The sequence below is a fragment of the Carassius gibelio genome, chromosome A1, assembly GCF_023724105.1.
Source record: "Carassius gibelio isolate Cgi1373 ecotype wild population from Czech Republic chromosome A1, carGib1.2-hapl.c, whole genome shotgun sequence".
NCBI lineage: Eukaryota > Metazoa > Chordata > Actinopteri > Cypriniformes > Cyprinidae > Carassius > Carassius gibelio.
The window spans coordinates 34,592,658-34,605,783 of record NC_068371.1 but is presented as its reverse complement, the minus strand read 5'-3'; the positions used below and the strand labels follow the sequence as shown (position 1 = coordinate 34,605,783).

At 37.5% G+C, this 13,126-nt stretch overlaps 2 protein-coding genes across 7 annotated transcripts in view; both read right to left on the bottom strand.

The window, feature by feature from the left end:
- Positions 1-84: 84 nt before the first annotated feature.
- Positions 85-4,325, bottom strand: si:dkey-22n8.3 (uncharacterized). 2 transcript variants are annotated; one of them, XM_052603984.1, is made up of 7 exons: positions 4,046-4,325; positions 3,829-3,899; positions 3,291-3,393; positions 1,701-2,855; positions 678-744; positions 447-571; positions 85-273 (listed from the first exon to the last, which is right to left on the bottom strand). In XM_052603984.1, the coding sequence occupies exons 2-7, from the start codon at positions 3,880-3,882 to the stop codon at positions 242-244; spliced, it is 1,536 nt and encodes a 511-aa protein (XP_052459944.1). In that variant the 5' UTR covers positions 3,883-3,899; positions 4,046-4,325; the 3' UTR covers positions 85-241. The 2 variants fall into 2 exon arrangements, with proteins under 2 accessions (XP_052459944.1, XP_052459953.1); XM_052603993.1 differs by having other exon boundaries at positions 678-741.
- A 112-nt stretch (positions 4,326-4,437) lies between these two features.
- The window catches only part of LOC128018435 (intersectin-1), a 43,926-nt gene continuing 35,237 nt past the window's right edge, over positions 4,438-13,126 (bottom strand). For 3 of the 5 annotated variants that reach the window (XM_052603946.1, XM_052603953.1, XM_052603939.1), the window contains exon 29: positions 10,516-13,108. In XM_052603946.1, the coding sequence (XP_052459906.1) occupies positions 13,107-13,108 (2 nt within the window). In that variant the 3' untranslated portion in view covers positions 10,516-13,106. Of the gene's footprint in view, positions 6,788-7,435; positions 7,610-7,711; positions 7,796-7,884; positions 7,968-8,066; positions 8,189-8,263; positions 8,477-8,780; positions 8,949-9,141; positions 9,241-9,428; positions 9,613-9,879; positions 9,987-10,142; positions 10,265-10,515; positions 13,109-13,126 lie in introns of those variants that run through there. The other 2 variants (XM_052603934.1, XM_052603927.1) reach the window with 1 other exon arrangement.

Below are 13,126 nucleotides of genomic sequence, written 5' to 3'. Positions count from 1 at the left end.
TTATAAAATTGTAAATTAAAAAAAATATAAAATTATAAAAGGTCATTCGGAGCGTGAAAAAATTAATAAGGCACAGTGTGAATGTTAAAGTTCAAATTACTTTATTATTTTTTGTTTCCTTTCTTGTTTTTTTAACAGAGTGCAGGTCTGTAACTGCAAATAGTTTAGGTATTTATAATCAAATATTAGTGCCTCCTAAAACACATCATAAATGACATACTTCTATGGCAATGTGTGATTTTCATTTTGAGCTGCTTTCATCCAGTACAGGCTCTGAAAAGGAAGACAAAAAAAAGTATATATATATATATATATATATATATATATATATATATATATATATATATATATATATATATATATATTCTGAGCTTATTTTATAATCATTTTAAATGCGCAGCAAAAATGCATTAAATTAAACGGTGTAAAGGTAATAATATACACACCAGAAAACTTAAATTCTGGGAACTTGGTTAAGTCTCCACTCCCATAGAGTCTCTGGAGTTTGCTTAGTTCTTCATTTAAAGCTTTCTCATAAACTGGTCCAGCATCTACAGGGCCACCAGAGGATCTATGGACAACATCAACAAGGTTAAACATGGAAAATGTGCTATAAAAATATATATGAGAAGTCTGGTATATATTGGAATGCTTTAATGTTATGTAGTAGTATATACTGGCTCTTTGTAGAGTATTCCCTTATCTTTTCGAGAAAGAGTCTCTTTATTGGATCCAGTTGTGCTGCTGATGTGAGAGAAATTCCTGTTAGTTGTTTCACATAAATATGCAATATTTCTAATATGTCAATATTAGCCTGAATGCTTTCATTATGTACTTTGATGATACAATTCAGATTATAATTCTACTGCGTTGCATGTTTAAATGAAATAAAACAACTATTTATACCTAGCAATTAATTATAACTTATCACAAAGTTGTTTGCATTATTAAAAACAACAACAACAAAAACATATTATAGGATGTCGAGATGCACCAGTGTACCCTCTTGCGGTAAAGATCAAAATAGCTCGAAAGAACTTGACTTAACCAGAGAAACCCATGCTGGTTCAATACAGGAATCAGTTTGAGCAAATATGTGTTATGGGAAAATGTTTACAGAAGCTATACACATAAACATACACTTCATTGTTAGAGCAGGTCAGTTCTTAAATGACATCAGACATCTGTCAGACTAGAGACCGAACTCTCCTGCTTATATTTGTGTGGCATCATGGCAGGTCTTTTTGTTTATTTCAGGGGTGAAAAAAATATTTAAATACTGCTAAAGCTAAAATCCCAGATGTAGATAATAGTATAAAAACAGACTGCTAAAAAAAAAAAAAAAAAATATCTGCAAAAATGCAGATATTTTAATAACAAATGTATGATATGCAGCAAACATGACAAAAAATGGACAGAAATTCAAGATTTAAAGATAATGACCGTGTTGCACTATAACAACTTAAATGCAATGATGCAAGTAAATGTATTTCAACAATGAAGTGCATTTAAGCATATATGAAAACTGCATCTAAGTTATAGAGCTTGTGATAATATAACATTTGCAATATCTTAGAGTAATTTCCCGCAAATAACTGTCCACAAAAAATAGGGAGGGTACATAAACAACAACGAAATATTCCTATTTTTGGAAAATATGGATTTATATAGGTATTGAACGCAGGAAGGGTGACACGTACCCTCAGTCAACTCTTCAGCTGTCTCTGTCTGATCCTCTTCCTCTAAAACATCAGTTTGCACTAGAATTGGGTCCTTCAGACTGATGGATCTCTGAGTATCACTTGAAAGAGCATGTACCTTCACGACTTTACTTAGAGAGGCAGATTTGGTCTCAACGGCAGGAAGATCCTCAGTGGATTGAGGCGAAGAGACTTCAGGCATGGCGTCAAAGACCTGAATGGCTCCTTCATTGTGAACTTCTCCAGAAGTAACTTCAACAGCTTCAGTGCTGGCAATATCTAGTATGGAGTCAGCCGTGCCACCTGGGAAAGACCCAGCTGCCAGATCGATAATCTCTTGTCCAGAAGATGGTTTGTCTGCTTTGAAATTTGAAGACCAAGTGGGAGCTAGAAAGTTTTGATACTGAGTGGACTGAGACTTTGAAGAGTACTGTGACTGTGCAATGTTTTCAAAAGCCGATGCACTGGTCACTGCAACCACTTCTGAAACAACAAAAGGCTCCTGTAGATGACTTTTCTCATGTGCAGATGAAACTTCAGGAGTTGGCATAGCTTTGGAAGTCACCGTAACATCAGGCATGTAAACTCTTCCATCACTAGTTTCTCCTGCATGTTTTTCAGAGGCAGAAGCAACATCTTCATAAAATAGAATGACTTCTGAGTGTTTTGCTGAAGACGGTTTAGAAACTTGATTGCTATTTGTAGTAATCTCCCCTTGAGCTGAAGCCTCTTGTGGAGCAGTAATTGTGGGTGATTCTGCAGCTGACTCAGCAGCTCTGGGTGCTGCATCTTTTGCATTCATAATATCAGTGCATGTTTTATTATGCAAACCTTCTGTGGGTATTTGGTCTGCATCTTTTGAATATGCAAAATCCATAGAAGAATCGACCATGACAGTGTCAGGTGTTGAATAACTACCCACAGCATATTTTGCTGGAAGGGTGCTGGTAGAAGTTTGAACTTTTGCATTGGAAATAATAACTTCTTTGGCATCACTCAAGTCATTCAGTTTATTTGGTGTAGTCGGTTTGGTTGGACTGATAGCAGCTTTCAGTGCAGAAGCAATGATCACTGATTGCTTCTTCTCTTTGGTCTCCTTGGCCTTTTGTTGCAGTAATTTGGCAATATCGCTAATAGTTTTTGGTTTTGCTTTCTCTAGAGTAAAGGCAACATTATATTAATATAATAAATATAAGCAATGCAGAATAAGCCCCTGTAAATTCAGAATATTAACCAAGCCAACATGTAAAAATAAAGTTTTCAAAAGGAGAATTTTGCCATGCTGAAATAGAAGAACATTTGTTTGGGGTTCCCCAAAGGACCTTTTTTTTTTTTTTTTTTTTTTTACTACAAAGGACATTTTAATTTTTTTTTTTTTCTTTTTACTACAAAGGACATTTTAATTATCTGGAGAACATTTTGTGGAATGGAAAAGTTCTGTGTTAAAGAACCTTAAAGGTTCATCTTAAAGGAATCATAGATGCGAATAAAGAACCTTCAGTTTACAGGTTGAGGTGCCTCAATATTGCTAAAATAAGACCCCACACAACAAAAAGTCAAATAAGTGCAATAAAAATCCCGAAAGCTTACTTATACTTGTATATCTGACGGGCTTCTTGAGATTATTTGCTTTGGTGCAGAAGGGAGTCAATGGAGGGACGTTCATATGTATCCAACTATCCAACCATAGGAGCTGAATTAAAGATACACAAGTCATTTCTACACAATATATCTCTGCAATACTACCCTGCCATATTTACATTAGCTGACATCTGAGACATTTGTGCAGATTTGAGCAAAGCTGTACATATTGTAATAAGAGTGTTTTTTACTTACAAAAACATGTCACAAAAATAACTTGCTTGTTATTAATTTACTCGTGCTTTCAATTAAAATCATGGGTGTCACTATTTTTTTTAACAAGCTACACATAAAATATACACACATTCTTGTTTTTGAAATATTTTTTTTCCCTCACAAACTATTCCAGTACACACCAGAAAGCTAAAATGGGAAGCTCCTTAAAACAAGCACTGGGCAAAAAAATTCTGGAAAGCGCGTTCACAACAATTGACTTTTTATCGAACTACAGTAGCTTTCAACTTGAGTGACAGTTGTGAACATGTACCTTCAAAACCTTTAATTGCCGAACTCTCTGGAAGGAGGACATTGTCACGAACATCCCAAAGAAGTCGATGGCTTTATGTGGGAAGAGCAAACAGTTACCCCCAAGAGGAGGAGGACAGTGGACGTGCAGAACAAAATACTCGTCGAGAAGCAACATTCGTACACAATATTAATGACAATATACTGTACATGGCCTTGTGGTAATTCAGAGTGTTTACCCTCAGTGTTGCTCTCTTTCTACTCGTCGACGTGTTTCTCACAGACACCGCCTGTTTACTTGTCCATCGCAAATCAGGACATGTCGTTCAATGGTCGTTAAAATTGGATTCAGAGGCTCTCATTTAACAACACCTCTTTAGACGATAAAAGCAGTACTGTTGTACAATAAAGACAAACACATGCACAAAGATATTTTAGTTGTTGTCTAAATTGTTCCGTGAAGCCTGAAGACGTTGCGTAATGGTCCTGACACGCCTCCCGAGAAACGTGCTGCTAGTCATTACAAGAAAGTCCAAAACTTTGATAAATACGAGCTGACGTGAAAACCGTGGCAATCTTTTACCTCATCACTGGTTTTGACAGCATAATAAAATGCATGCAACGAAAAAAAATAGGTACAACTGAATTTTATTTGCAACATTAAGACAACACACTTCTTCTACATGGATAACAATATGCTGTCATCAACATATTTACTTCTCAGTTTGCAATATATTATACTCTATTCAAAGTTTCTAACATAGACATATATTACTACTGTTTATAGTAGTAAATACAAATAATAATGGAAGTGAGGTCAAAATGTACAGTGTGTGTGATAAGACATGAGAGAAGGGGGAAAAAAAAAGAGCAGGAAAAAAAAAAAGAAAAGATGTGTGACCACAACCCCTTGCATTGTCTGGAAAATTCTCTGAGATGAGGTTTGGGGAAAGTGACCCAGAAGAAAGCATTCGAAGCACTAAGAATCACTCTTTCTCATATATACACACATAGAAAACCCCAGTGGAATAACTTGCTGGCCCCACGGTAGCTGTTGTCCTTGATCACTCTGGCATCTCACTAGCACAGCAGTGGAATATTAATATTTATATTGCATCTAGACAAAAAAAAATGTACACACAAATTTAACAAAACTGATCCCCATCGCTTCAGTACAAAAGGAAACAGCACCTTTCTCAAGCTCAGTAGTGTGATAACAGAGGACAAATAAATAAGACCCCCACAAATTCAACTTATTTCATCCTCCATCTAAAAACAGTGGGCTCTTTCTAAGACAGATCTGAAGAACTGAAGACATTTGCAGCAGATATTGCTGAAGATTGATCCCTTCTGCTCACTGGTTCATTGTTTCTACATGCTAAAAACTTGCCAAACCTTTAACATTATAAACCATCTGGCTAGTTGTATGCAAATAAACAACAAAAAAGCAAATACAGTTACAAAATATGAACATCTCCGAATATCTCTTATTTTTACAAATATGACGTAACGTTACAGTGTTGATCACTAATGTTAAACAACAGCACAATAAAAAAAAAAAAATTAACATTCATAAATAAAAAACAAACTATGAACTCATTAGTAATGCAGTGTCAAACCGAAATATAGTACTATATATTAAATAGCTTACTTTGTGATGGATCACAATAAAACTAAGAACATTGGGGAACTGAACAACATCAATTGTTTTGGCCTTTTAGGAACATTTGACAAATACATGTGTTGTATTTTATTTTCTTCTGATCGCCCTTGCCGCTATAATATTTCAATTGGCCCGTGTGTCCCATTCTCAACAACATAAAAATAAATAAAAGCTACAAAACAAAAGATGCTGAAAAACAAATAGAACCATTTCCCTCCCATAATTCATTTAGTGTATATCATGAAGAATTTGTGGCCACATCTTTTCAAGACTTGCTGAAAATTTCCCTGAACATGCCTACATTTAACAGACCCTCAAAAAGAAAAACGAAAACACCTGGGAGTACAATCAGCTGTTCAATGGACACCAAATATCTCTCAGTAAAATCAGAAAACAAATGAGTTGATTGACACTAGACTGGTTTTAGTTTTTAGTGTTGATGACTAAAAGGATGGAATAAAATTTTGAACAGCCAGTAAGACTATAAGGGTGAATCTCACAAAAAAATGTCCAGGTCACACCAAAATCCCCAGAATATTTTACAGTAAAATGTGACCTATATCAGGACCATTATATTTTATGATTCCCAATAGATTCTCATTTTTTAAAATACTTTTTTTTTTTTTTTTAAATATACACCTGCAATAATTAAAAGTAGTGCAACCAATTTTACCATGATGAATAAATACATAACTATATATATAAATAAAAAAATCACATTACAGTTATGAGAATTATACATTATGCAAATAAGTTTTCATGAGATTTACCCATAATGACAGACTCCAAGAATTCTAGAATGATTCTGTGTATTCTAGAATGAAAACCTGTAAGAATATCGTTTCAGTGTGCACTACTGTTCTCGGGACATTAGCGCATCCGGAGACGTCCTTCACATCATTAGGGAACTGAGAAGTTCCCTCTACAGTACATCATTCATTTTCATTCACACACTTGTCTTGAAAAGATATCAAGGACAGTAAAAAAATCAATCGGGATCACTGATGAAGAATGTTATACACTTTCACACTCTGGGATTCGTGATGCTGGGTGGAGTGGGACTGTCATATCAGGATGGTGGGCTTTCACTACGGAGGAGTGGTGGATATGGAATCTGGGGGGGGGGGGGGGGGGTGGTCAAAAGGTCAGGTCAAGCAACGTGGGTCAGGGAGCTGGTCGTCAAAGAGCTGGAGGTCCAGTCGCACCTCAATCTCTCCCGTAGGGACTTCGTGTAAAAGCAGACGCTTGGTAATGGGCCCCTTAGAGCCCTGGTCCTTCTTGATGTCGGCCAGCCGAATCTCCGTCCTGCCCAAGAAATCTACAGAGACAGAGAGAGAGAGAGAGAAAATATTACTCATAAATTTAGGACTATAAACTGCCACTTAACAGCTTTGGGAAATTTTTGAAATGTTTCTGAAAGGAGTCTCTTACGCTCACCAAGTCTGCATTTTAATGTAATTAAAAATACAGTAAAAACAGTAATAGTCAGAAATATTACTACAAGTTAATGTAACAGTTTTCTGTTTTAATCAGTTATTAAAAGTAATCTATTCCTGTGATACAAAACTGAATTCTCAGCATCGTTACTCCAGTCTTCAATGTCACATGATCTTCAGAAATCATTCTGATATGCTGATTTGATGCTCAAGAAACATTTCTTATTATTATCAATGTTCAATGCAGATGTGCGGCTTAATATATATTTTTGGAAACAGTGATATATACCTTTTAGGACTGTTTGATGAACAGAATTTATTTAAAATAAAAAAAAATTGTAACAATGTAAATGCACTTTAAATACTTTTAATGGGATCTTGCTGAATAAAAGTATTCATTTCTTTCAAAAAAAGGTTCTATTGACTTTAATAACATTTGAACACTGGTGCGTATATACACACAGACACATTATAAGTGAGACTATACATACTGCAAACGAAAAGAAAAGTATGTGTATAAGTATACTGACCATCTGGGGAGAACTGATCCCTCTCAAACACAGTGACACACAGCACATCCTGCTCCAGGTCTTTGATGAAGAACAGGCAGTTTGAGTTCCACTTCGGGTTCAGAGTGTCCTGCAGCGTCTTAGTGAGGTGACACTGAGAGCCCATCGTCACCTCACAGTACGGATTACTCTTCCCTGTACACACACACAGGCCATTTGTGATATGATCAATAGAACTAAAATGCTTACAGCCTAGTAAAGCACCTTAAATCTTATTATGCAGTATTAATTCTTTACCATTTGAGCGGCAGGGCTTTAACTCAATGCCTTCAACAATGTTCACCATTAGCCGCCCAATGCCAGTGGCCCTCTGAGACCTCACTGCAAACATAACAGAAACACAAAACCAGTGCTTAGCAAACACTCAGAGCATTCATAGCTTCACTCGAGACGCGAGACGTGAGACAGACCCAAGTAGGCTTTCTCTCTCTTCTTCTTCTCTGTTTCGATGAAGAGCTCAGAAGCAGCTTTGATCTTCTGCACCCAAGCCGTCCTGCAGGATCACACGATGAAAGAGAAGAGCGTGGTCTGATCATATGCATCTTGATTAACAGGTACAGTTGTAAATAATACATAAGTAATGGTCAAATACCGCTCGTTGATGCTCTCAGCTCGTATAGTGTAGACTCTGTCGATGTGAGATATGTGGAATATGGGTTCATCTCCTGAGGGATCCGTAGGCAGCTTCACCAGCACCTCATTGAGGAAGATGGGCTGCAGGTCAGTAAACAGGTTAAAGGTCAAAGGTCAAAGCACAAGAAGAAAAGGTCAAAGGGTCAAAGGTCTCACCGTTTTGTACATGCGATACTGCAGGTGGGATTTTGAACTGAAGACTTTGTCCGTTCCAGACGAGCCCAGAGGTTTGATGATCTGCGTGAGGAGCAGGAAATCATTAAACAGGAAGCCGTAAAGCTCCTTGTTGCTTTTGGCTTTGTAGAGTTTTCCACTGTGCAGGAACTTCCGGGGGCCCAGACAGTTTGTAACCGAGTTGAACACAAGTTGCTGTAAAGAGAGAGAAACCTTTATAACAGAGATTTAATCTGGATTGACATGAGAAAACAACTGGAGAAATACACATCACTGCTAAAAGCTCAGGTCACTAAGATTTTAAATTTTTGAAAGAAATGTTTGCGTGTGACCCTGCGTGTGAGATCATGTGACCCTGAAGACTGGAGTAATGATGCTGAAAACTCTGATTATTATTGTTATTTTTTTAAAGCTACTTAAATACACTCCAGTGAAATCCAGTTTATTTCACTGAGTGAGCGTGTCTATGGACGGTGTTTGTGCTCCAGGTTTGTGTTACCTCTGACAGCCCCTCACACTGCACATGTGCCTGGATCCACTCCAGCCGGTCCGAGTTTTCTTTCTCTCGCACGCCTTCGTTGATTTGCGAGAACAGCTCTTCAGCCTTCTCCAGAGCCAGCCGCAGGTGACTGTGGTCCGGGTGGCTTTCTGGAGTGTTCTCTAAAATCTGAGCGTGAGGGGAGAAGAAACATGAGACGATGGGTCTAGATACATGAAACCAAAGTGATGTCAAAGCAGAAGAGTGCAGATGGTGAATTATATAATGCTTCTTTATGTGCTCTTGTAGCACCTTTTTGTTTTCAATGTACCGGTTCTTCACACGGTAGATTGGAAATAGCTGATTATTAAGATGTACATACGTTTTTGATGATGAGAGGGTATCGGGTGACTCTCTGCATGGGTTTGAGGAGGAAACTGGACAGGGGCATTCCCTTACAGCGAGGGTCCATCGCCAACCTCTGTAAAACATACAAACATGCATAAAACACCAACTACGCAAGCCTTTCGATGACACAGATTGTGTCAAACCAGCTGCACAGAGATAAACGGGAAATAAACAAAAGAAAAATATGGACATTTTTTTAAAATAAAAAACTGAATTTAAGCATCACATTTGATTAACGTATAGACTGTTTGCTAGTCTCACCTTAACAAAGTCTTTGAATTCGGGCACCTCGTCTGTTTTCTGCTGAATGAGGGTGGCGCCGTTGAGCTGGCAGCTGCAGAAGCGGATGTACGGCTGCATGTGAGGAAGCTGAGCCGTCAGGATGTCACCAATCATCTTCACCGGCATTCGCTCGCCTGACATCTTCCTCCTCACCCGCAATGCCCTGGACACAGTTAGGGGGCATTCTGGGTAAGCCATGTAATGCTCATTAAATGGAATTACATCTGATCTATTCATATAGCTGTCTCGACATCTGTTTAATAAAGCTGTGAAATGTGAATATTTAATTAAATGACCTGACATGTTGCATTATTTTAATACATACTGATGCAGTGTATTCTCATTTAGATGTATATATCTTTAGAATAAACACAAATGCAGCTTAAATTGCATGGCAACTAATGATGGTGTTAATCAGTAGGTGGCATACTTGAGCAGTTTAATGTTGCACATGATCAGCTCTTTCCAGTTGACAAAGATCATGGCCACCTCCTTCTCCGTCAACAATTCTGACTCCAGCAGAGGCTTCTGGAACGTCTGAAAGCGAACCATAAATATTGGTTATATCTTTTTAAAATACAATTGCATACTTATTAACAGCAGTTTTTTAAACCCTCAAACGACAGTCCTGATTTCTATTGATCTTGGCCACTCTGTAGGCCTGATCAAACCATCGTTTCTTATGAGTTTTACCTCAGTGACTAGCTGCAGGTCATTGACATAGTTCTCCTCTGTAACAATAAGCTCATGTATGTAACCCTGCCTCTTCCGTTCCACTGGGGTCAGCATGTCAAGCAGGTGGAGGTCGGCACACCCTGTGAAACGCACAGAGGTCATGCACAGTCACGTCTCATGCTTAGATTAATACATAAAAAATTAAAGAGATTAATAATTAATTAGTACATTAATTCAGTTGCATTTTAAGCAGAAAAAAACTATTACTTTGGTAAGAATAATACTGGAAATAAAAAATGCTCAATGTAGGAATAATGTATGATTATTACAAAATATAGGGCCTGTCATGAAGCTTATTACACTTATTAAATAACTGGACATGAAACATTGATTTGAGTTAAACTTACTTTATTATGTGAGAAGAAAGAGATGACGGAGTGATACGAGGCAATACTAGCAGTTATTGTAGGAACACGCTCAACTATACAAAAATATTTGACTGCAGAATGCTGCGATTGCCCAGTCGGATTCAATTATTCCAGACAGCGCTTTCAAAAACAAAAACTAAATGTGCATTCACTTCTATAGGATATGCATGCAGGCATATTCCTCATGCAATACTGATTTTATGCCATACGTGTGAGTCATGAATGAAACATTACTGTGCATTCAAAAACATTATGCGTGTGATAGTGACACAATCACTGGTAGCAGATTCAAAATAAATAAAGCCAGTCTGCAGTTGCAATGAAGTTCTTTAATGGTTACACATTTATTATTTTTTTATAAAGGTGGTATGACACTTTGTTTAAAGCTAGGAATTGTTGTATATAGTTGAGTTTTTAACTGTACATTCATTTTATTTTGATAAAATGATTTAATGGTCAAGTACAACGGTTAATGTTTTGGACATTTTGGTGAGATATTCAGAACAAATGCATTGTATTACAGAGTAATGCAAATACTGAATGGGAAGGAAGCAGTTGTGCTTCTGTGGTCTGAGGAGGATTTTTAAAACGAAACAAAAAACCTTTTAAGAGACTGGTCAGGGACATGATGGACAGCCCATCCAGCCAATAATAAAGCAGCAACCTCAAATACTGTGGAACCAATAAAGAATCACACAGACATGATTTCATGTCTTGTTTCTCAGCATTAAAATAACAACACTGTTATGACGCAGAGTAATAAAAAATAATAATAATTAGTTCATGAGTTGCCAGTACAATATTGTAGGAGTACAAATTAATGCCATGCTTTGATTGTTTTCTAACAAGCAGAAAAAACACACTGGATGATCTAATGGCCCTAAAACTCAGTCTCTTGTTCATATATTTAAAAGAACATTCCAGTCTTTCATTATTTCACATGTGAACCTCTATTTAGTCATGAGCATTTGTGATCATTAGAGTTCAGTACATTAATGCTGTTTAGGGTTTCATTCAAAGCATGACATCTCAATTTCATCAAATTTATTGGACTCTCTACTCACTACTTGAACTTTCATATTTTAGTTTTCCGGTACAGGACGGTGTACATACTGCGGTTAATTGCTTTCAAACACTATGCATAACAATTTTTGATCATTATAAAAATAGTGAGCTGTTATATCAAGAACAACTTTGAAATCAACAATCAAAAACAATTGAAAATTCAATCAACGTGACAGAATGATGACAGCAAACGATTGAGAATACAAAACCAAAGCATTCATTCATTTATATGGGAAACACAATTATAGTATATAAGAAATGAACCCTCTGAAAGTCTGATCATGTAAGGAAACTCTTAACGAGTACGTCACTTCCAGCAACATTTTATACATGAACGCATCACTGTACCATTATCTTTAAGTGGCAGTTGTGCATTTTTTTTTTGGTTTGCAACACCAAATCTCAACCCCATCACGCAAACACAATAGAACAAACAATCAAAAAAACGAAACCAAAAAACAAACAAGAGACTAGCAAACACACAAATCAATTCATCCACTGTTTTGGTATGAACATGTAAGAAACAATGAGACAGAGAGGCATGTGACCGCACTGGATGAACTGAGTTGTCCATCCTGTCCGTCAAATTGACTGGCAGCACCTGTGTGTACTGGAAGGGGTGAAGGGGGGGGGGGGGGGGGTTCTGAATGACACACAATAGTAATCTATATGAAGTCCACATAACCGACCATTTGAGGACACTTGACATGGTATATACTCGTTTTCGAGATCACTTGACTTGGTTTAGACATACTTTGGCTCCCAAAAACCATGGCATGTTGATATTTCAACTGGTCGGATATGTTGTACACATCGCTATGTCACAATTTCACATCTTAGAGCCTTGGTGAGTTTGCAATGACACTAGTAAGCAAGTCAGTTATGACATGTTCGATACTGCACCCCATTACGTCATGACTCATGAATAGTGGGTCATTCTGTGGTGCTATGATCCAATGAGAAACCCGGGGGCGGGGCTTCGAGGAGCGAAAAACAGCGTGCGTTGGTTGGATGAAGCGGTGGAAGTTAACACTGAATGGAACCATTTTGATTGGCTGCTTCATAACCAATTTTCGTTTTTACCAACAGGCTTTGGGGCGAGATCACAGAAAGCCACAAAAGGACCCACTATCCAGCACATTTTGATTAGTGTTTCAATTCATTGTACAAATTCAGTGTAAATGATTAATTTCATGAATTTGTAAAAGAAAAAAGGGAAGAGATCCTTCAAATATTAGGCATTCTTGGTTAATTGCGTTAATGCGGAGGATGCTGGCTGGCAATTTTGCCCCGAGAGTCTACGGTTCTGAATATTGAGGTTAACGACTGCTCTCTGTAGTATTCGTCTCTTCTGGCCACAAAGCCAGCTGTGAGGGGGGGCAGTCACATGATCAATGTTCCATCTCCCATCATCCCGCTGGGCAGTTTAAGGGATAGTGGGTCGCTTTGAGGACTTTCAAGGCTGAGTGGGATATGGGCAACATAAGAGTCCTAGAAAGAGGAAAACAC